Below are 24933 nucleotides of genomic sequence, written 5' to 3' on the forward strand. Positions count from 1 at the left end.
AAACAGACAGTTTATATGACCTTAGAAAGTATTTTGCCAATTAAATTTTCTCTTAGTTCCACATCTATCTTGTTTATTCTGCTGTGTAATCCTGGGGGCTGGGACTCTGCAAGCTACCTTTCTGCATTGCCAGCTGCTCCCTGTTTCCGTGGCAGATAGTGGGCAGTAAAGGGCTAGAGGAGGAGGAGGGACTTGCTCTTTCTTTGCTTCCCGTGGCCTTTGTCTCTGATGTTCCTGTGAATGCCACCTTGACAACACTTCTTTATTTCAGTAGCAGCAGTACCTTCCTGTAGCAATTGCTGGATCCAGTTGGCAGTTTTTCCAGCACTAGAGGACCAGTTTGATCAAGCTTCTTTTGGGCACCACTAATACTACCTAGCCAGCACCCCGCTTCAGAGGTCTGTGAGGCCTCTCCTCAGAAATCAGAGACACAAGCACCAGCTGAGCAGTGCCTTTTCCTCAGAAGTCTGAGTTTAAGTTCCTTGGACCCCTCCTCTAAGCTTTTGTTAGCCTAGCCCTGGGCATGGTAGCTGTCTTCTGCAGTTGCTATCTCTATGATTCCTTAGAGTTCTGTTTTTGCCCCTTCAGCTATTTACCTAAAAACTTCATACTCAGTTAACACATCTTATACTAAGTTCTATCCGTTCAAATAACAGGTATGGTTCCTGTCTTCTGACAGAATCTTGAGTGATATAGATAGAGGCGATAAGGACTAGTAGCCAACCTAGGTTTGCTTAAGAACTTTGTCACCTTTTTTTGGGGGGAGTATTTCAAAGAAGACATAATGTATCTTTTTTTTTTTTTTTTTGTGGGTGAGGAAGATCAGCCCTGAGCTAACATCCAATGCCAATCCTCCTTTTTTTGCTGAGGAACATTGGCCCTGGGCTAACACCCATCTTCCTCTACTTTATATGGGATGCCTGCCACGGCATGGCTTGACAAGTGGTGTGTCAGTGCGTGCTCAGGATCCGAACCTGCGAACGCCTGGCCGCCAGAAGCGGAGCGCGTGAACTTAACCACTATGCCAGCGGGTGGCCCCTATTTTCTTTCTTTATCTCCAGTCCTTCGTAAATGCCTGGCACAGAGTATATGTTCAATAATTGAATATATTGATAAATCAAGGCAAAATTAATCAGTTATAAATGAGGTTGTGCATTTAGGTTCAAATACAACTGAACAAACCGTACATATGAGTATTTGCAGGAAAAAGTTTTGGGTTGTCTCTAAGCTGAACATGAACTGACTATACTCAGTCACTAAAAAGCTAATGAATGCAGTCTTAGTGTTCGTTAATGAAAATACATAGTGTTGTAATCTTAGAAAGCTGCTGTTGATTCTCTTCCATTCTGAGTTTGAGTCCAATTTTAAGAACCATGTTTATTAGTTAACTAGAGAGCATCCTAAAAAGTGACTAGGTCATATGATGAACATCTGAGGGAATTTGAGGTATTTAGAGAGAAAACATCACTTCCCTCTCCTCACCTAAAGATTTACTGGTTCACTGGGAATGGTTGAAGTGACAAATTTGTGATAACTTATTTTCTTAAAGGATGTGCTAAGAAAACGCCTCACAGTGAGGGAAGGGAAAGGAAGGAGTAGGCATAATTTTTTTTTTGAAGCCCCTGAGCAGTTCCTGACCAGGCCATTCGTTAGCAGGGTCTCAGTTCTGGCAAGGCGTAAGCTGGCTTGGGTGTACATAATCCTTAATTAAGGACTTAGTAGATTGCTACTTTTCAGCCCTTACAAGTTACTGAGGGCACTTGGGCTTTTAAATGGAGAAGTGGTGAGAGAGCTACAGCTTATCAAATAGAAATGAGCAGGCACCCTGACTAACTTATCTGACCAGCCCCTTTATAATGTACTCATTCATTCTCCTCTCCCCTCCCTTGCTCTTTCTCCCAAGTGAAAAGGAAATGTTGCGAGGACAGAAGTTCAGCACACAACAGTCCTAAGCCACAAATGCTGTAGAAGCATACAAGAGATATGCAAGTTGTGTACAATATCTGAAGGTAGAACCTGCTGCCCTACAACAGGGCACCAAACTCAGACCAACGGGTGGAAGTTTTAGGGAGGCAGGTTTAGGATGAAGAAAAAAAACTTTCTGGACAACAAACAATAGGAAGTTGTATTTTCTGATGAGGGCTTGGAATGTAGGTATTCTGTGGTGTATCCTGAGGGCATATTTATACAATAGGGATCAAATGGACAAAAGTAAAGACACTGTCAGTTTCCTTTTTGCAGTATTGAGATGCTTAACCTGGTGTCTCAGCTGATTGAAGGACCATCCTGCTGGCCTACAGAACAGGTTGAGGGGGTACCTGAGGTCAAAACTAGTATTTTCTGAAGAAATATTTGTCTGTTTCAGCCCTGGAACAAATGATAATCTCAAAGTTCTGCAGTATAAAACCCGGCTAAGAAGATTTTGGTCTGAAAAATTTCTAAGCAGACATCCACGTTAACTACAGAACAAAATCTCACAAATATTTCAGTGGACTTTTAGTCCTGTGTAACATAACTTCCCTTTGAACTTTCCAGGTCAGATTATTATGAAATGTTCCCTTCAATAACTAAATAAATAGACCAAGATTGTTGAGGTTTTAAATATGAACCTATTACTTTTTTTTTTTTTTTTGAGGAAGATCAGCCCTGTGCTGACATCTGCCAATCCTCCTCTTTTGCTGAGGAAGACTGGCCCTGGGCTAACATCTTCCTCCACTTTGTATGGGCCGCCGCCGCAGCATGGCTTGCCAAGTGGTGCGTCGGTGTGCGTCCGGGATCCCAACCAGCACCCCGGCCACCACAGCAGAGCGCTCGCACTTAACCACTTGCGCCACCGGGCTGGCCCCTGAACCTATTACATTTTGAAAGATATCTGGCAAAAACAATAGAATAGTTGCTATTAAGACATTATTTCTGATAACAATTAGCAGAATTGATTAACCAGCATAACCTTTTATTCTCTGTAGCAAGGAAACTTCTACCAGATCACTGCTTCCTGCTGTTTTGTGGACTCCCAGGGCGCTCCATGCTTCAATTTACATGTATACCAAGAATTATCTGTAGACTAAGTAAATAAAATAACTTGTTTACTTACATGCTTCTGTTTTTTCAAATATGTATAGATACTGTTTTGATTCATGAAATATACATGTATTTAAAAGCAATACTGAATTCAGAGTAGCTAGCCTTTGCTGTTTATTTGTATTTTCTCAATTAGCTGTCTTAAAATGTACAGTTAAGAGATCAGAAAAAGGTTTTGATGCTTAAAAGGGGTCAAGAGACAAGAAAGTATTGGCCATGATTGATCTATATGAGAAGTTGGCCAACTTTTTCTACAAAGGGCCAGTAAATATTTTTAGATAGTAAATATTTTAGGCTTTGTGGGTTGTACAGTCTCTGTTGCAACTATTAAACTCTGCCGTTATAGCAGAAGACAGGCAGTGGGCTGGATTTGACTCACACGCTGAAGTTTCCTAAGCCCTGATCTAGATCTTCTAAAAGTGCTTTCAAATTCTAAGAATTAACTTTAAAAAAATGGACGTGAGGGCTGGCGCCGTGGCTTAGCGGTTAAGTGCGGGCGCTCCGCTGCTGGCGGCCGGGGTTCAGATCCCGGTCGCGCACCGACACACCGCTTCTCCGGCCATGCTGAGGCCGCGTCCCACATACAGCAACTAGAAGGATGTGCAGCTATGACATACAACTATCTACTGGGGCCTTGGGGGGAAAATAAATAAAAATCTTTAAAAAAAAAAAATGGAGGTGAGAGGAGAGTTTAGACTATAATCCTGTTTTATACCTCACAGAATACTTGTCAGGTGATCAAGGATCATTCCTGCCAACCATGATTCTTCCACTGGATTAAAATGTAGGTTTTGTAAGAGTACTGGGGACTGTGAAGTTCAGAGGCCTATACTTCTATACTTTTTTTCGTGTGTGAGGAAGATCAGCCCTGAGCTAACATCCAATGCCAATCCTCCTCTTTTTGCTGAGGAAGATCAGCCCTGAGCTAACATCCAATGCCAATCCTCCTCTTTTTGCTGAGGAAGATTGGCCCTGAGCTAACATCCATGCCCATCTTCCTCTACTTTATATGGGATGCTGCCATAGCATGGCTTGACAAGTGGTGAGTTGATGTATGCCTGGGATCCAAGCCTGTGAACCCCAGGCTGCCAAAGCGGAGCATGCGCACTTAACATCTGTGCCATTGGGCTGGCCCCCCTATACTTCTATACTTTGACCTAGGTTTTGCTATAGCCCAAAAAGGGGTTCATCTGCCTGCTGCAAGACATGCCACTAGACAAGAGGCAAGGTGATAGGAGAGAAAGGGCTTTTTATTACAGCTTGCTAGCAAGAGGGAAGATGGCCAACTAATGTCTGAAAAAACCATCTTAAGGGGGTACAAAATCTTACAGCAGTTATATAGGCCGGTGGGTTATAAGGGAGAGGGTTAGGAATGTTGACCCTCTGGTGTTACAGATTGGGAGTCACCACACCAGATCTTTCATTTATTTATTTATTTTTTTGTGTGAGGAAGATCAGCCCTGAGCTAACATCTGTGCTAATCCTCCTCTTTTTGCTGAGGAAAACTGGCTCTGAGCTAACATCTATTGCCAATCCTCCTCCTTTTTTTTTTTTCCCCCAAAGCCCCAGTAGATAGTTGTATGTCACCATTGCACATCCTTCTAGTTGCTATATGTGGAACGTGGCCTCAGTATGGCCGGACAAGCGGTGCATCGGTGTGCGCCCGGGATCCGAACCCAGGCCGCCAGGAGCAGAGCGCACGCACTTAACCGCTAAGCCACAGGGCCGGCCCACACACCACGTCTCTCAGTTTTCATTGATGATGGCAGGCATCATCACATTACTAATGAACTCAAAAAAACTTATCATCTTATCGCAGCTAGGAGGTACATGTACAAGAGGGGTCATAAAATCTACAGAGCAGTTAGATCTCCTGGAGGGTGCATATCCAGCTGGGTTAGTTAGTCAGAGGTCATTCAAAGTTACAATAGGGTTTCTTTTCTACAATATGGCTTCCCTTATGTCCACCTTTTCTTGAGCCAGTATCAGTTTCACTCTCCCCTGAATGATGCTGAATACACAGAGAATTATATTTTCATTAATTATGCATTTCTAGGTTCCTGTTGGATTGAGTGTATTTATTTGTAGCACCTCTTCTAATTGTCTCATGGCAGGCTTCTTTTGATCACATTTATTTCAATAAAACATAGTTTATTTTCCTGATTCTAATGTACTTCACTTTGGGACTGTCAGGAAAAATTGTGAAAGAGTTGAAATGGACTTGGAAAGAGATTACTGGGTGTCTTCAATGGAAAACTAGGTTGTCTGGAATGCTGTGTATCCTTCTGGGTTATCTGATTCTGTGAAGTTTTCACCTTTCATTGTCTTTGAACTACTTTTTAGCCCTGTACATTGTAGATAATTAATAACAATGCAAATTATTCTTGTCCATAGATATGTAAATGATTCTTTCCAGGTGGAGGAACAATTGATTTCATTTTCCTCCCCTGAAAAGGCCGGTTTGCATCTATTTAGAAATTTATTTCACCATTTCTGATTGCCTATACATGTGTGGTACTTTGAATTAGCCTCAGAATTGGTTGTAATATTTTACTTGTTTACTCATTAATTATTAAGTTAAAGTCTTAGATGTGTGTTCATTTTATATTTGTATGAGAGTCGCAATTTCACCTTTACAAAAACAGATATTTTAAGAGGAACAGGTCCTTTAGTGGTTTTTATTTACTGGTTCACCTCTCAAAATGCCTATTGAAAAAGAAGAGTGTCAGGGCCGGCCCCGTGGTTTAGCGGTTAAGTGCGCGCGCTCCGCTACTGGCAGCCCGGGTTTGGATCCCAGGCGCGCACCGACTCACTGCTTCTTCAGCCATGCTGAGGCCGCGACCCCCATGCAGCAACTAGAAGGATGTGCAGCTATGACATACAACTATCTACTGTGGCTTTGGGGAAAAAAATGGAGGAGGATTGGCAATAGATGTTAGCCCAGAGCCAGTCTTCCTCAGCAAAAAGAGGAGGATTAGCAGGGATGTTAGCTCAGGGCTGATCTTCCTCACAAAAAAAAAATAAAACAAGAGTGTCAAAGTACTAGTAAGTTCAGAGATCACTAATAGCCTCAGGAATTTCTATTATTTGTCATAATGTTACCGCCTAACGTGGGGCCTTCTGCTCGCTGGAAGACATGCCAATAGTCAAGAGGCAAAGTGGTAGGAGAAAATAGACTTTTAATTACAGCTTGCTAGCAAGAGGGAAGATGGCCGACTCATGTCCAAAAGAACCATCTTAAAGGGGTACGAAATCTAGCAGTTATATAGGCCATTGGGGTATTGGGGAGGGGATTAGGAATGTTGACCTTCTGGTGTTACAGACTGGGAGTGCCACACCAGATCTTTCATTTTTCACTGATGATGGCTATCAGCATAGATTCTCTGTTCCGGGGTCATCACATTCCTAAGGAACTCAAAAAAGCAGTTACAGTCTTATCGCAGCTGGGAGGTACATGCACAAGCAGGGGTCGTAAAATCGACAGAGCAGTTAGATCTCCTGGAGGGTGCATATCCAGCTGGGTTAGTTTGTCAGAGGTCATTCAAAGTTACAAGAGAGTTTTTCTTTTCTACAATATGGCTTCCCTTATGTCAACCTTGTCTTGAGCCGGTTTCAATAATTGCTGAAAAATAATGCTTTTAAAGTTTAATGGCATGTGATAATATAAATTATTCATAAGCATGTGTTAAATGTTTAAGTTGCATGTGTTTGTAACTTGGTCGAATTTGAAATTTTAATAATTAATTTGACCTTGTGTATTTTGAATATTTGTTGTTTTGAGTAAACAAGCCAAACTATTTTCCACATTAGCCTTAAAAGAATGTAATTGATTGTTTACCTAATAAAATGATATTGACTTACTTATAACCATCTCAAGTGAATAGAACAGTGTAGAAATACAAAGTTATGGTTATCAGATATCCATATGGATAACCAGATATGGTGTAGTAAATCTCCAAATCAGAGTTTTTATTGAATGGTTCATGGTCTAGATTCTATTATTCACTGGCATGAAACTATGGGAATTAACAAGTTAATGCAGTTTGTGGCTGACTGACCTAGACTTTCTTAAAACAAAACAAAAAAACCTCAACAGGTTACAAAATCTATAAATTGGCAACTGGAATGTTTTTAAATGAGCAAAAAAGGGGGCCGGCCCTGTGGCTTGGCGGTTGGGTGCTCGAGCTCCGCTACTGGTGGCCCAGGTTCGGATCCCGGGTGCGCACCTATGCACCGCTTGTCCGGCCATGCTGAGGCGGTGTCTCACATACAGCAACTAGAAGGATGTGCAACTATGACATACAACTATCTGCTGGGGCTTTGGGGAGAAAAAGGGGGAAAAAAAAAAGGAGGAAGATTGGCAATAGATGTTAGCTCAGGGCTGGTCTTCCTCAGCAAAAAGAGGAGGATTGGCATGGATGTTAGCTCAGGGCTGGTCTTCCTCACAAAAAAATAAATAAATAAATGGGGAAAAGTAATTTTGGACGTAGTTCTAGCATGGCTTATTCAGGTTGCAAGAAAGAGACAGGCCTAGATAGTCTGTTAGCATTTCTTGAACTTTTTAGGGACAAAGTTCTGCCAGATCTTAATAGGTATTCTGAGACGTGAATAAAATATTATATTTTCAAATAATTCTGAGAGGAAAGGTAAGAGCATGGACTCAAGAGCCAGACTGCCTGGGTTTGAATCACAGCTCCACTGCTTATTATCTTATTATTTTCACACTTTCCTTTTTTTTAGGTTATTTAACCTTTCTGTGCGTCATTTTTTCATCTAAAAATGGGGAAAATAACAGTACCTACTTCATAGGGTTTTGTGAAGAGTAAATGGATTAATATATGTAAAGCACTTAGAATAGTGCCAGGCACATATTAAGTGCTCAATAATTATTCTTATTTGGAACCACTGTATATTCTCTCTCTTTCTTGGAAACTCACAATATACATTAGCATATTAAAGGTTCTAAGGAAGGCTTACAGTAACCAAATCTGTTTTTTTTTTTTTTTAAAGATTTTATTTATTTATTTTTCCCCCAAAGCCCCAGTAGATAGTTGTATGTCGTAGTTGCACATCCATTCTAGTTGCTGTATGTGGGACGCGGCCTCAGCATGGCCGGAGAAGCGGTGCGTCGGTGTGCGCCCGGGATCTGAACCCGGGCCGCCAGCAGCGGAGCGCGCGCACTTAACCGCTAAGCCACGGGGCCGGCCCGCCAAATCTGTTTTTTTCCAAATTATTTGAAAGTATTGGCAACTCTTGTTCTAGAATCACCTAAAAGAGGTTTCACATCTTAAGAAATAAATTTTTCAAAGATGTGAGTGAGGAATTTCCCCCAAATTATTTACATTAATTTCCCCCAAATTGCCTGACAGTGGAATACCTTTCAAGGACACCTCTTAAGATCTCTTCCAAAAGGAAGAGTTTGGAAAGTGTTCACTTAATTGCTCTAAGGACTGGGAATTTATTTTAAGGATAAATGGCAACTCTGCTTTAGTGTTGCGAGCTGATGACCTCTCATGGTGTATCTAGTACTCTTAGACTCTTGTATGAGTTTCTCAAAGTATCTTTATGATAGCCAACAAAGCTCTAAACTAGCTCTATCCAATAGAACTTTCTATGAAGATGGAAATGTTCGATATGTGCATTGTCTAATTTAGTAACCACTAGCTACCATGTGTGGCTATTGAGTACTTGCAGTGTGGCTAGTACATTTGAGGAACTGAATCTTTAATTTTATTTAATTTTAATTAAGTAAAATAAAAATTTAAATAGCCACGTATGGCTGGTGGCTACTGTATTGGATAGTGCAGCTCTAAACAGTTTGGGCCCTAGTTACCTCTGTGACCTCATATTCTTTTCCTTTTCACCCTGTCCTCATCTACACTGGCCTCTGCTGTTCCGCAAACAAGCCTGGCCCATATTGCCTTTATTTTGTTTCCTCTAAATACCTAATTCCAACCTATTTCCATGGCCAATTTCTTTACCTTCTGATTTGTCACTCTTTGATCTGGAGGATCCCTGTTGGAGTTACTGGTCTGATCAGTTGGGGCCTGGTAGGAGGATTTTTTTCCCCTCTAAAAGCACGGAGCTTTACAAGGGGTAAAGAACTGCCTGAGTCACAGACGGAGCCTGTGTTTTTTTGGCAAGCAGCTTGTACTGTTACTCATTATATACAGATTTTATCTCCAATGCCTATGAGAGTGCCTGGTAGGTAATAGATAATCTTACTATGTTCTACCTAAGAAATCTTTGCCTAACCTAAATTCACAAAGCTTTTGCCCTGTTTTCTTCTAGAGGTTTTAGTTCTTATATTTATTACCCACTTGTTTTAATGTTTCTTTTTTTCCCTACTTTCTGGCTTTCTTTTGGATTAATCCAAAAAATTTTATTTTATTATTTTGCTATTAACTTGTTAATAATACAGTTTTTTACTCTTCATTTATGCTTCCCTTAGTGATTATGACATGCATCCTTGACTTAAATGGTCTAATAAAATTAATATTTTCATCACTTACCTGAGTCTGCTAGAACCTTGATACTTAAAGTGTGGTGTGTAGGCCAGGAACATTGGTATCATTAGGAGCTTGTTAGAAAGGCAGAATTTCAGACCCCAGCCTAAACCTGTTGAATCAGAACCTGCATTTTAACAAGATTTTCAGTTGCTTTATATGTACATTAATATTTGAGAAACACTTTGTTAGGGAACTGTAGCTCCATTTATTACCGCCTGAATTTTGTGACATATCTATCTTAAACTTCACAAGACATTACAGTTATTATTCTGTATAGCTGATATTCATTTGTATTTATTCATATATTTACCCTTCCCAGTATTATTCCTTCCTTACTGCATTTCCATACTTCTAAGATAGTTTTCCTTCAGTGTTTCTTTTAGTGTAGGGCTACTGTTGATGAATTCCTTCAGTTTTTGTTTGAACAAATATTTATGTTTTAAAAAATTGAGATATAATTAACTCACTATAAAATTCACCACTTTAAGGTGTACAATTTAGGGGTTTTTAATATATTCACAACCATCACCACTATCTAATTCCAGAATATTTCCATCACCCTCAAAATAAATCCAGTTCTCATTAGGTGTCCCATTTCCCCCTACTTCTAGCTGCTGGCAACCGCTAATTTGCTTTCTGTCTCAATGGGTTTGCCTTTTGTGGACATTTAATATAAATGGAATCGTACAATATGTAGCCTTTTGTGTCTGGCTTCTTTCACTTAACATAATATTTTAAAGGTTCATCCATGTTTTCATGTGTATCAGTATTTTATTCCTTTTTATGTTTCCATTGTATGGCTATGCCACATTTTGTTTACTTATCAGTTAATAGACATTTGGGTTGCTGCAATGAGCATTCGTGTACAAGTTGTTGTGTACCAATACATTTTCAATTCATTTGGGTAGATGCCTGGGAGTAGAATTGCTGGATCATGTGTTAACTCTATGTTTAACTTTTTGAGGTCCTGCCAAACTTTTCCACAGTGGCTGCACCATTTTAAATTCCACCAGCAATGTGTGATGGGTGATTCCTGTTTCAGCTTCATTTTTGAATAATATTTTCTCTGGGTATAGAACTTTAGGTTAGCTGCTATTTCAGCTTCGATCATTTCTTTTGAGTTCGCAGCTTGTAGCTCGTTTGAAGGTAATGTGTCTTTTTTCCCCCCTCTGTCTGCTTTAACTTTGTTTTTGTTTTTTAGCAGTTTGGCTATGATGTATGTAGGTGTAGTTTTCTTTGTGATATTTTGGGGTTGGATGACCTTAAAGCAGTGGGTTCAATGTTGTGTGAGTTGATGTCTTTCATCAGTTTTAGAAAATTCTTGATCATGAAGTATTCAAATATCGCTTCTACTCCCTTCTCGGATTCCAATTATGTGTGTGTTATTACCTCTTGGACATGTTCTTTATGTCTCTTATGCACCTACCTTTTTTTTCCCTTTTCTTTTTCTTTTTAGGTATATTTCATTTTGGGTATTTTCTATGGACTTTTCTTTCAGTTCATTAATTCTGTCATTTGTTGTGTCAAATCTTATAAACCCATCCACAGAGTTCTTAATTGCAGATATTACATATTTAGTTTTGAAATGTACATTGAATTCTTTATTATATAGTGAAATTCTCTGGTGAAAATTTTGTCTTATCAGTTTTGTTTGTTTTTAAAATACACAAACTAATATATAGCCTTTGCTTATCCATGTGAGGCCTTCGTGTGAATTCAAAAGAGGTCCTATTCTCTAGACATAAGAATAGCTTGGTGAGTGGAGAGTGACTTTTTGAGATTTAGAAAGTAGTAGCCCCCTTCCTTGCGCAGCTCTGGGCCAGGGTGCAAAGGCTGGTTTTTAGCTCCCTTTTGTCTTCTCATCTAGACACCCCTTAGAAAGTGAACAGATTCTACCACTATGTATGGATGCTCTGATATATAAAAGTAAGCTATGCTCTGTTTTCAGAATGATTTTTTTTCATATTTTGAGAAAAGGCAGTTTATGCATATAGTAAAATAGACAGTACAAAATTGAAAAATTGGTCTTCCTCCTACCCCTACCTTCCAGTCCTCAAACAACTCTTTTGAGGCAGTTACTCTACTGGTTTATATATTGTTGCTGGCATAATTAATTAATCCATATATATTTAAGCATGTATGTACATATATGCATTATTTCCTTCCCACTTTTTCCTGGAAGATAACATATTCTACATCTCTGTTCTGCATCTTGCTTTTTTTCTACCTTTCCATATCAGTGTATAAAATCTGCCTCATTCTTTTGGCTGGGTTTATAGTATCAATTATATGGCTCTATTAAAACTAAACTATCTATTTTCCTATTGTGTAACATTTAGGTTATTTCTAGCCTCATGCTAATACAAATGATGCTGTTATGAATATCCTTATATATATTACTTTGTTTACATAGATAAATATATCTGTAGGATAAATTACCAGAAGTAGAAAAATTTTCTAGAATTCAAAGGATGTGTACTTCTTACATTTTTATAGATATTCTTAAATTGTTTTATAAAGAAATTATATCAGTTTACACTTGTACCAACAATGTATGAGTTAACTTTTTCTTTATCCCCTTACCATTAAAGTGTACTGATAATTTTTTTCCATTAGTATGAGAAGTGAAAAATGATATCTTGAGGTTTAATTTTCTTTTAAAATAACTGAAGTCACACATTAAAAAAAAATGTGCCTAAAAGCCACATGGATTTCCTTTCTCATGATCTATCTGTGTATATCCTTTGTCCATTTTTTCCATTGGATTTTTTTCTTATTGATTTGTGGGAGATGTTTAAATAGTAAGAAAATTAGCCTTTTTTCTTTTGCTGAGGAAGATTCACCTTGAGCTAACATCCGCTGCCAATCTTCCTCTTTTTGCTGGGGAAGATTTGCCCTGAGCTAACATCTGTTGCCAGTCTTCCTCTGTTTTGTATGTGAGCCACCACCACAGCATGGCCACTGACAGATGAGTGGTGTAGATCCATGCCCAGGAACTGAACCCAGGCCGCTGCAGCGGAGCACGCCAAACTTAACCACTAGGCCACCGGGGCTGGCCCCAAAATTAGCCTTTTATCGTGTGTTGTAAATAGTTTTTACTGATTTGTTTTTCATCTTTTTGCTTTTTTTAATCTATTTTTTCCATGCAGATATTTAAAATTTTTGTGTTGTCAAATTTATCAGTTTTTTAAATTACGGTTTTAGGTTTTGTGTTGTACTTAGAAAGGCCTTCTTCAGTTTACATGATAAAAAATTCTTCTGTTTCATTTTAGTAATTTTATAATTTTATTTGAAACATTTAATTCTTTGATTCATCTATAATTTTTTTTTGTGTGTGAGAAAGATTAGCCCTGAGCTAACATCTGTTGCCAATCCTCCTCTTTTTGCTGAGGAAGATCGGCCCTGGGCTAACATCCATGCCCATCTTCTTTTACTTATATGTGAGATGCCTGCCACAGCATGGCTTGATAAGCAGTGAGTAGGTCCACACCCTGGATCCAAACCTGCAGACCCTGGGCTGCCGAGGCGGAGTGCATGAACTTAACCACTGCGCCATCAGGCCAGCCCCCCACCTGTAATTTTTTTAGTATAAAAGATGATAAGTATTTTTCTATGTAATTTGAATAATCAAAATCTATAGCACAGCTGGAACTATGTTTAGTAATTGTATGTGGCCAAATATTCTGAGCCCATTTGGTCCATATGTTGTTGACACTCCCTCTACCCTTTTAAGATGAGTTTGTCAGAGGAAAATATCAACAATATTAATATATGTTGATATCCATAAATTGTACGTATATGAAATATATGAGGGAAGAAAGGATATCAATCAATCTAATTAATGAGTAATTCAATATTTTATTTTCCTTTATCTCTTTAAGTAGTACTATTCACTCTAATAGTCTTTGAATTTATTTATTTATTTATTTATTTTTAAAGATTTTATTTATTCATTTTTTTCCCCCCAAAGCCCCAGTAGATAGTTGTATGTCACAGGTTCACATCCTTCTAGTTGCTGTATGTGGGACTCGGCCTCGTGTTGGACGGAGAAGTGGTGCCTTGGGGCGTGCCCGGGATCCGAACCCGGGCCGCCAGCATCAGAGCGTGCGCACTTAACCGCTAAGCCACGGAGCCGGCCCTAGTCTTTGAATTTAATATGGCCAGTTATTCCAAGTACTATATATATATAATCTGAGAAATACATGTAGAAGTCTTTTTTTTTCTGTCATGCCAAGTTTATCAGTTGCAGAGAAGATAGAGAAGGACTAGGGAAATTATATTCCTTTTTTTAACCATACACAAAAATTGCTATTTCTTAGTGTCCTAAGGACCACATTGTAACCAGTTGAGTAGACATGGCATATTTTGACAAATTAGAAGCTTCTGTGGACACAGAAGTGCATTTTTCTCTTATTTGTGGACATTTGATGGTGATAATGGTGTTCGAGTTCTCTTCTACTATTTATAATCTTTCTGCACTAGCCCCAACTTTTCCATGGTGTTTTTCTTTGCTCTCAGAGGGCTTATTTAATAGTTTACATCAGTGTTTCAAGCCATTTCTTGTCCAGCTGGATACTTCATTAAAAAGGTCCTTTGATCTCATAATGTATAGTATCTCCCCTCTCAGATTCACAATGTGTAAAATATTGTAATGTAATCTGAGACGTCTTCCACTAAAGAAGAAACCGATTTAATTTTGTTCATCCCAGTATCCTGAGGACCTAGGTGTTCCTTGGAACATATTTTGGGAAATGTTACTTTATATTACTGTATATGTAGGTAATAGGCAGACCCTTTTTTTTTCCTTCTTAATTTGATTCTTTTCTATGTCAGCATTGAACCAAAATTATTATTCTGAGAAGTAGGGAATACTGTAATAGTAGGATCTTGTCTTTTTCACTTTCAGGCTACATGTGAAATTAGCCATTTTACTTTTAAAGGCTATTATTGCTTATACCCCTGAATTTTGAAGTATAGAATTTGTTTCTATAACTTATGGCTGGCTAGTACTGCCCTTGAGTAGTGTCATGACAACTGTATTTTCTAAAATGAAATCAGTCTTATACATTGTCAATGTCTTACACATTGGTTGGATGATGTGGGTAAAATAATTAAAAATCAAGACTGTTCAGGAAAATCCTGGTTGTTTGGTAAATGTTACATAGTCCATTCACTTTCAAGCAGTATGGTTCATGATCATAATTTAAAACAAAACAAAAAAAAAGACACCAAAACTAACCAACATACATTATTGGTTAGCCACTTCCAGTATGAGGAAGTTGAGGGATATAACTTGGACACTGAAATTTGAAACTTCTAGGATATTTTAATGTTTCAGATTGTCCTGGAAATCTAGGACATGATATCCCTGTAAGCAGAGGAAAAATAGTGGTTGCCTATGTGAGAGATTAGATTTGCCTTTCTTCTTCCTCTCTGTGCAATTTATTCTTTTTAATGCAAATACCTCTGTGAGGAGTCTATTACTATTGTACGTGTTGGTGTGTTACATATCAGATTCTTCCTCTTTTGAATGGAGGGACTGGACTTAGTTTTAAAGGAAGACATGGGGAAGAAAATTACACTTTTTGTTTTAATTTCACTTAGGGTAAGCCTGCTTAGAATTGCAAACTTTCTCTCTTGATACTGCTGTCTTAAATTTCTTCCCTTGGGACTCTAATGCAGTTCATAATTTTCCTGTTTTAAAAATGAATAGCATTTGCCTCATTCACTTGCTTTGGTTTTAAAGTCAGTGCTATAAAGTCTTAGAGAACTTAGTGATTTGGAAAATTCAACATCAAAAACTGCCTTAAATTGCCAAGATACAATTTACAGCAGATTTTTTTTCTTTTTAGTGATCTCCAAAACCTGGTGTTTGTCTTTGAAATTCCATGATAGTAGCCAAATTACAGTTAGCAAATTTGCCAGTCTAAAAAGATTCATTGGTACATTAAAATTTATTTTTTAAAAGTTAATTTTTTTATTTGAAAACTTAACATATGCTCATTGCCTAACAGTTGGATAAGAGAAAATTTTAAGAAAATACAAATAATCTATAATCTTATATCCATAGATAATTTAGCATAGTTAATATTTTGATCTTGTTCCTTTCATTATCTTTTTAAGTGCAACCATCAGTTGGTTTTTTTTTTTTTTTTAGGAAGCTTGGCCCTGCGCTAACATCTGTTGCCAATCTTCGTCTTTTTCTTTTTTTTTTTTTTTTTTTTTTTTAAAGATTTTATTTATTTTATTTTTTCCCCCCAAAGCCCCAGTAGATAGTTGTATGTCATAGCTGCACATCCTTCTAGTTGCTGTATGTGGGACTCGGCCTCAGGATGGACGGAGAAGTGGTGCCTCGATGCGCACCCGGGATCCGAACCCGGGCCACCAGCATCGCAGCGCGCGCACTTAACCACCAAGCCACAGGGCCGGCCCATTCGTCTTTTTTCTTTTTTCTCCCCAAAGCTCCAGTACATAGTTGTATATCATAGTTATAGAGTTGTAGCTCTTCTGTGTGGGACAGCGCCTCAGCATGGCTTGATGAGTGGTGAGTAGGTCTGCAACCTGGATCCCAACTGGTGAACCCTGGGCCGCCGAAGCGGAACATGCGAACTTAACCACTCTGCCACCAGGCCGGCCCCTAAGTGCAACCATCTTAACATAGTTGAGATCATATTGTCTGTAGAGGTTGTATTTTGGCCTTTCCCTTAGTATCACTTTAAATTACCAAGGACAAGCCTGAGTACAGTACTCTTTTGTGTTCATTCATTCTCTCAATCAAAAAATATATACGTGTGTAAATATAAGTATGTATGTTTATAACTATATGTATATATATAAACCTACACATACAAATATGTACATGTGTATTCAAGGCACTATGTTGGCTGCTTCTTGGAAAGTTTATTGTCTTTCAGGGCGCAAAGGTTAACTAGAGTACAAAGCAGACCATGAAGAATGTCCTTATTCTCTTGAAGTTCAGACAGGGAACCCCTCTGGAGTATCTGAACTTTGTCTCACAAAGTTTCTTTGTTTGTAGATTCCTCTCTTTGGTGCTAAGACTATTGGCCAGAGAAGTCCTGATGGACCAGTGCTGAGCAAAGCTGAATTTGTGGAGAAAGTTCGTCAGAGTAATCAGGCCTGTCATGATGGAGATTTCCACACAGCTATTGTTCTGTACAATGAAGCCCTGGCTGTTGACCCTCAGAACTGCATCTTATACAGCAATAGATCTGCAGCCTATATGAAAATCCAGCAGTATGACAAGGCACTGGATGATGCAATCAAAGCTCGACTTCTTAATCCCAAATGGCCAAAGGTAGAAATTTCATTTACTTTCATAGAATCTTTTGTGCTGATTTCTTATTTTACTGTAACATTTTATTGTCTCAGTGCAGTTTTTAATTTTTTTTTTTTTCTGTGAGGAAGATTAGCCCTGAGTGAACATCTGTTGCCAATCCTCCTCTTTTTTCTGGGGAAGATTGGCCCTGGGCTAACATCCATGCCCGTCTTCCTCTACTTTTTTTCCCTCTACTTTTTTTTAATATGTGGGATGCCTGCCACAACATGGCTTGATAAGTGGTGAGTAGGTCCGGGCTGGGGATCCAAACCCGTGAACCCTGGGCCACTGAAGTGGAGCGTGTGACCTTAGCCACTACGCCACCGAGCCGGCCTCCAGATATTAATATTTTAATATTATTTAAATATTTAATTTTTATTAGTATGAAGTACTAAATATTTAAATATTTAATATTTAAATATTAATTTTAATATTAGTTTATACTTCGGCAAAAAGTAGAATGGCTTCATTGAGTTGGTACACTAGTGAATGGTTTCCTTTTTTGTGCATGTCCAAGTTTAATTCTTTTCCTGTATGTTTGAGATTTGAATTTTTTTGTCACTCAGCTTTTTAATAGGATACATTCTAGTTATTTATATAGGTTTTGGACATTTTTTTTTTTCCGCAGATGTTTTAGATGGAGTATGATCATCGTGTTTCTTTCTTTCAATTTAAAATAATGGATTTTATTTTCTGTTAGACTGCTTGCTTACAGAATAGTATTTAATCAGAGACACTTTTTTTCCTAATCTTTGTAATTATCTATATTCTCTTGAATAGTTTAAAGCTTGAGTTGTTATTTTTGTTTTGTATATGCTTTATTTTCAGTGTGCCTGTTCACTGCCTAACCCCCAGTTTATTTTAGAAATGATTTCTTAAGATGTGATTGAAGTATTTGAAATATTTTTTATGGAACCACAAAACCATTTGATCCCATTCTTGGCTTTCTGTTGGGTTAACAAAGGTTAATGTATATTTCCTAGAGACTTAAAAAAGAGTCTATCTTATTAATAATATATCATAATCATATTACTTTATACTTGAGCTCTCTGGGTGTTTTTGGCCTCATTCAGTGGAATTTCCAGTATTGGTGCTGCCTCCTGAATTGTTTAGTGTTCTGCAATTCCCTAAAGGATTTCTTTTATAACCATAATCATTATAAATTAGACAAAATCTGTTTTAAAAAATTGTGACACCGTTTGGGAGTTACAATACTGTTTTAAAGAACAGACCCAGGTTCAGATTCCTTCTCTTCTATTAATGACAGTATGGCTTTGGGTAAATCTCTTCACCTCTCTGGGGTTAAGATAAATGGGATAATAATACCTACTTGTAAGGTTATTTAAGAGTTAGGGATAATTTGTTACTTGTATGTAGTAGGTGTTTGGTATATAATAGCTATGATTGTAACATTTTTATTAAAGATTCAAATTAGTAAATTATTCTAGCAAGTCTTGGCGTGTCTTCCCTTTTTCTTTTTCCTTTCTTTAAAAAAGCCTGTGGTTGATGCAATGAGCCTGATAAATATAAACAGCTTAATTTTCAAATTAAGTATCTCCATTCCTTCCTTTTTTTGGATCCACTTATCTTGTGTCCTTACAGTTGTGAACATCTTTAATCTTTTATCTTTTTCCTTTTTATATGTCATTTTCACTTTCTCTTGTCAACCTCTTGTGATTTTTGTACAAAAAATGGCTGAATAAGGTACACTTTTATGATTATAGATGAAAAATCAACATTTCAGGATAACTTCTATTAGGTTTTAGTTTCTGATTTTTTTCCCTTTATGATAGGTGAACTTATTGTATATTTACAATTTACATTAAGATTTCAGCTCCATATTTGGCTTTAAGCAAACTTAACTTAAAAACATCTAGAATTATATAAAATATAAGTTAGGGCTTATTATTGAAATCATGAAAGAGTCTTCCTATACAATATGATTCATAATAAAATTAATTTATAAAGAAATTTCCACTACTGCATAAAAATTTCATTTTGGGCCGGCCCCGTGGCTTAGCGGTTAAGTGCGCGTGCTCTGCTACTGGCGGCCCGGGTTCAGATCCCGGGCACACACCAACACACTGCTTCTCTGGCCGTGCTGAGACCACGTCCCACATACAGCAACTAGAAGCATGTGCAACTATGACATACAACTATCTCCTGGGGCTTTGGGGAAAAAAAAGGAGGAGGGTTGGCAATAGATGTTAGCTCAGAGTTGGTCTTCCTCAGCAAAAAGGAGGATTAGCATGGATGTTAGCTCAGGGCTGATCTTCCTCAAAAAAAAAAAAAAAAAACTTCCACTACTGCATAAAAATGTTTCATTTTAGGGCCGGCCCCATGGCTTAGTGGTTAAGTGCATGCACTCCGCTGCTGGCGGCCGGGGTTCAGATCCCGGGCGTGCACCGAGGCACCGCTTCTCCGGCCATGCTGAGGCCGCATCCCACATACAGCAACTAGAAGGATGTGCAGCCATGACATACAACTATCTACTGGGACTTCGGGGGGAAAATAAATAAATAAATAAAATCTTTAAAAAAAAAATTTTAAAAAAAGTTTCATTTTATAAAAACTTGATTTTATACTTATTTTACTAGAAATATACTCATATGTAAAAGAAAGTTCACTAATACTTTCTTATCAAAAAGATATGTCTGGTGAAATTTCATCAATTCCTTTTTCTTACAATTTTGACTTTTAAAATAATTTTTTATTGGGCCGGCCCCATGGCTTAGCGGTTAAGTGCGCATGCTCCGCTACTGGCGGCCTGGGTTTGGATCCCGGGCACACACTGACGCACCGCTTGTCCGGCCATGCTGAAGCTGCGTCCCACATACAGCAACTAGAAGGATGTGCAACTATGACATACAACTATCTACTGGGGCTTTGGGGGTCAAAAAAACAAAGGAGGAGCATTGGCAATAGATGTTAACTCAGAGCCGGTCTTCCTCAGCAAAAAGAGGAGGATTAGCATGGATGTTAGCTCAGGGCTGATCTTCCTCACACACACAACAAAAAAATTTATTTATTTTTTCATTGATGTCTTAATAGTTTATAACATTGTGAAATTTTAGTTATACATTATTGTTTGTTATTGTTTGTCAGTCATCATACAAATGCTTCCCTTCACCCCTTGTGCCCACCTCCCAACCCCCTTGCCCCAGTAACCACCAAACAGTTCTCTCTGTCCGTGTGTTAGTTTATCTTCCACATATAAGTGAAATCATGCGGTGTTTGTCTTTCTCTCTCTGGCTTGTTTCGCTTAATATAATACCCTTCAGGTCCATCCATGGTGTTGCAAATGGGACAATTTTGTCTTTTTTATGGCTGAGTAGTATTCCATCTTATATATATATATATATACCACATCTTCTTTATCCAATCATCAGTCAAGGAACATGGGTTGCTTCTACTTCTTGGCTATAGTGAATAATGCTGTGATGAAAATAGGGGTGCATAAGCCTCTTTGGATTGTTGATTTCAGGTTCGTTGGGTAGATACCCAGTAGTGGGCTAACTGGATCATAAGGTATTTCTATTTTTAATTTTTTGAGGTATCACCATCCTGTTTTCCATAGAGGCTGCGCCCGTTTGCATTCCCACCAGCAGTGAATTAGGGTGCTTGATTCTCCACAACCTCTCCAGCATTTGTTGTTTTTTGTCTTGGTGATTATAGCCATTCTAATGGGTATAAGGTGATATCTTAGTGTGGTTTTGATTTGCATTTCCCTGATTAGTAGTGACGTTGAACCTCTTTTCCTATGCCTATTGGCCATCTGTAATTTTCCTTGGGAAAGATCTGTTCATATCCTCTGCCCATTTTTTTGCTCAGGTTTTGTGTGTGTGTGTGTGTGTGTGTGTGTGTGTTTGTGTGTGTGTGTAAGACTGGCTCTGAGCTAACATCCATTGCCAGACCTCCTCTTTTTGCTGAGCAAGATTGGCCCTGGGCTAACATTGTGCCTATCTTACTCTACTTTGTATGGGATGCCAACACAGCATGGCTTGACAAGCAGTGCATTGGTCCGCGCCTAGGATCCGAACCTTTGAACCCTGGGCTGCTGAAGTGGAGCATGCAAACTTAACTGCTGTGCCACCAGTCCGTCTCCGGGTTGTTTTTCTGTTGTCCGTTGTATGAGTTCTTTATATGTTATGGAGATTAAGCCCTTGTCAGATATATGATTTGCAAATATTTTCTCCCAGCTGGTGGGTTGTCTATTCCTTCTGATCCTCGTTTCATTTGCCTTGTAGAAGCTCTTTAATCTGATGAAGTCCCACTTGTTTATTTTTTCTTTTGTTTCCCTTGTCTGAGTAGACATGGAATTCGAAAAGCTCCCTTTATGACTGATGTCAAATAGTGTACTGCCTATATTTTCTTCCAGGAGTTTTATAGTTTCAGGTCTCACCTTAAGGTCTTTGATCCATTTTGAGTTAATTTTTGTGTATGGTGAAAGAAGATGGTCCACTTTCATTCTTTTGCAAGTGGCTGTCCAGTTTTCCCAACACCGTTTATTGAAGAGACTTTTCTTTCTCCATTGTATGTTCTTAGCTCCTTTGTTGGAGATTAGCTACCTGTAGATGTGTGGTTTTATTTCTGGACTTTCAATTCTGTTCCATTGATCTGTGTGTCTGTTTTTGTACCAGTACCAAGCTGTTTTGATTACTATCGCTTTGTAGTATATTTTGAAGTCAGGGATTGTGTTGCCTCCAGCTTTGTTCTTTTTTCTCAGGATTACTTTAGCTGTTCGGGGTCTTTTGTTGCCCCATTTGTATTTTAGTATTTTTTGTGCTATTTCCATGAAGAATGTCATTGGGATTCTGATTGGGATTGCGTTGAATCTGTAGATTGCTTTAGGTAATATGGACATTTTAACTATATTTATTCTTCCAATCCATGTGCAAGGATGTTTTTCCATTTCTTTATGTCTTCATCGATTTCTTTCAATAATGTCTTATACTTTTCATAGTGTAGGTCTTCCACTTCCTGGGTTAAATTTATTCCTAGATATTTTATTCTTTTTGTTGAGATTGTAAATGGGACTGTCTTTTTGAGTTCTCTTTCTGTTAGTTCGTTATTAGCATATAGAAATGCAACTGATTGTTGTAGGTTGATTTTGTACCCTGCAACTTTGCTGTAGTTGTTGATTATTTCTAATAGTTTTCCAATGGATTCTTTAGGGTTTTCTGTATATGAAATCATGTCATCTGCAAATAGTGAGAGCTTCACTTCTCCATTACCTATTTGGATTCCCTTTATTCCTTTTTCTTGCCTAATTGCTCTGGCCCAAACCTCCAGTACTATGTTGAATAAGAGTGGCTAGAGGGCTGGCCTGGTGGCACAGGCGGTTAAGTGCGCACGCTCCACTGTGGCAGCCTGGGGTTCGCCGGTTCGGATCCCGGGCATGCACGGACGCACTGCTTGGCAAGCCATGCTGTGGCGGCGTCCCATATAAAGTGGAGGAAGGTGGGAACGGATGTTAGCCTAGGGCCAGTCTTCCTCAGCAAAAAAAGAGGAGGATTGGCAGATGTTAGCACAGGGCTGATCTCCTCACAAAAAAAAAAAAGAGTGGCAAGAGTGGGCACCCTTGTCTTGTTCGTGTTCTCAGAGGAATGGCTTCCAGTTTTTCCCCATTGAGTATGATGTTGGCTGTGGCTTTGTCGTATATGGCCTTTATTATGTTGAGGCACTTTCCTTCTATACCCATTTTGTTGAGAGTTTTTATCGTAAATGGATGTTGGATCTTGTCAAATGCCTTCGCTGCATCTATTGAGATGATCATGTGGTTTTTATTCCTCGTTTTGTTAATGTGGTGTGTCACATTCGTTGATTTGCGGATGTTCAACCATCCCTGTGTCCCCTGGTATAAATCCCTCTTGGTCATGGTGTATGATCTTTTTAACACAGTACAGTATTCGGTTTGCCGATATTTTGTTGAGGATTTTTGCATCTATGTTCATCAATGATATTGGCCTGTAATTTTCCTTCTTTGTATTGTCCTTGTCTGGCTTTGGTATCAGGGTGATGTTGGCCTTGTAGAATGTGTTAGGAAGTGTTCCATCTTCCTCTACTTTTTGGAATAGTTTGAGAAGGATAGGTATTAAATCTTCTTTGAATGTTTGGTAAAATTCTCTGGAGAAGCCATCTTGTCCTGGACTTTTTTTTTGGGGGAGGGTTTTGATTACTGTTTCAATCTCTTTACTTGTGATTGCTCGATTCACATTCTCTGTTTCTTCTTGGTTCAGTTTTGGAAGGTTGTATGAGTCTAAGAATTTATCCATTTCTTGTAGATTGTCCAATTTGTTGGCATATAGTTTTTCATAGTATTCTCTTATAATCCTTTGTATGTCTGTGGTATCCAGTGTCATTTCTCTACTTTCATTTCTAATTTTATTTATTTGAACCTTATCTCTTTTTTTCTTAGTGAGTCTGGCTAAAGGTTTGTCAATTTTGTTTATCTTCTCAAAGAACCAACTCTTTGTTTCATTGATCCTTTCTACCGTTTTTTTTTGGTTTCAATTTCATTTATTTCTGCTCTAATTTTTATTACTTCTCTCCTTCTACTGACTTTGGGCTTTGTTTGTTCTTCTTTTTCTAGTTCTGTTAGGTGTAGTTTAAGGTTGCTTATTTGGGATTTTTCTTGTTTGTTAAGGTGGGCCTGTATTGCTATGAGTTGTCCTCTCAGGACTGCTTTTGCTGCATCCCATATGAGTTGGTGTGGCATATTTTCATTTTCATGTGTCTCCAGATATTTTTTGATTTCTCCTTTAATTTCATCAGTGATCCATTGGTTGTTCAGTAGCATGTTGTTTGGTCTCCACATCTTTGTCACTTTCCCAGTTATTTTCTTGTAGTTGATTTCTAGTTTTATATCATTATGGTCACAAAAGACGCTTGTTATGATTTTAGTCTTCTTAAATTTATAGTCTTGCCTTGTTTCCCAACATATAGTCTATCCTTGAGAATGTTCCATGTGTGCTTGAGAAGAATTTGTAGTCTGCTGTTTTGGATGGAGTGCTCTGTATATGTCTGTTAAGTCCATCTCATCTAGTTTTTTGTTTAAATCCACTATTTCCTTATTGACTTTTTATCTGGATGATCTATCCATTGATGTAAGTGGGGCATTAAGATCCCCTACTATTATTGTGTTGTTGTTAATATCTCATTTTAGGTTTGTTAATATTTGCTTTATGTACTTTGGTGCTCCTGTGTTGGGTGCATGTATATTTATAATTGACATGTCTTCTTTGTGGAGTGTCCCTTTTACCATTATGTATTGCCCCCTTTGTCGCTCATTACCTGTTTTATCTTTTTTTTTTTGTTTTGTGAGTAAGATCAGCCCTGAGCTAACATCCATGCCAATCCTCCTCTTTTTTTTTTGCTGAGGAAGACTGGCCCTGGGCTAACATTTGTGCCCATCTTCCTCTACTTTATATGGGATGCCGCCACAGCATGGCTCGACAAGCAGTGCCTCGGTGTGCGCCCGGGATCCGAACCTGGGCCGCCAGCAGCAGAGCATGCGCGACTTAACCACTACGCCATGGGGCCAGCCCCACCTGTTTTATCTTGAAGTCTACTTTGCCTGATGTAAGTATGGCAACACCTGCTTTTGTTTGCCATTAGCTTGGAGTATTGTCTTCCATCCTTTCACTCTGAGCCTGTGTTTGTATTTAGAGCTGAGATGTGTTTCCTGGAGGCAGCATATTGTTGGGTCTTGCTTTTTAATCCATTCCACCACTCTGTGTCTTTTGTTTGGAGAATGCAATCCATTTACATTTAGAGTGATTATTGATATATGAGGGCTTACTGTTGCTATTTTGTCACTCATTTTCCGGTTCTTTTGCATTTCCTTTGTTTCTCGTCCCATGTGTTTCAGACTACCAATTCAGTTTGGTAGTTCTGTATCATGATTCTTTTAGTTTTCTATTTGTTTATCATATGTGACTCTGTTCTAATTACTTGTTTAGTGGTTACCATGAGGTTTGTATAAAAAAATCTCATGGGTGAGATAGT

The 24933-nt window shown here is 38.4% G+C and overlaps 1 protein-coding gene across 1 annotated transcript in view; it reads left to right on the forward strand.

Annotated features, from left to right (window-relative positions):
* LOC147912451 (tetratricopeptide repeat protein 28-like) overlaps positions 1 to 24933 on the forward strand; it is a 177980-nt gene that overhangs the window by 16400 nt on the left and 136647 nt on the right. The window contains exon 2 of the mRNA XM_087424021.1: positions 16627 to 16905. Within this exon, the coding sequence (XP_087280147.1) occupies positions 16627 to 16905 (279 nt within the window). The remainder of the gene's footprint in view (positions 1 to 16626; positions 16906 to 24933) is intronic.

Source organism: Ceratotherium simum, chromosome 35 (genome assembly GCF_057802395.1).
Source record: "Ceratotherium simum simum isolate JZ-2026a chromosome 35, ASM5780239v1, whole genome shotgun sequence".
Taxonomy (NCBI): Eukaryota; Metazoa; Chordata; class Mammalia; order Perissodactyla; family Rhinocerotidae; genus Ceratotherium; species Ceratotherium simum.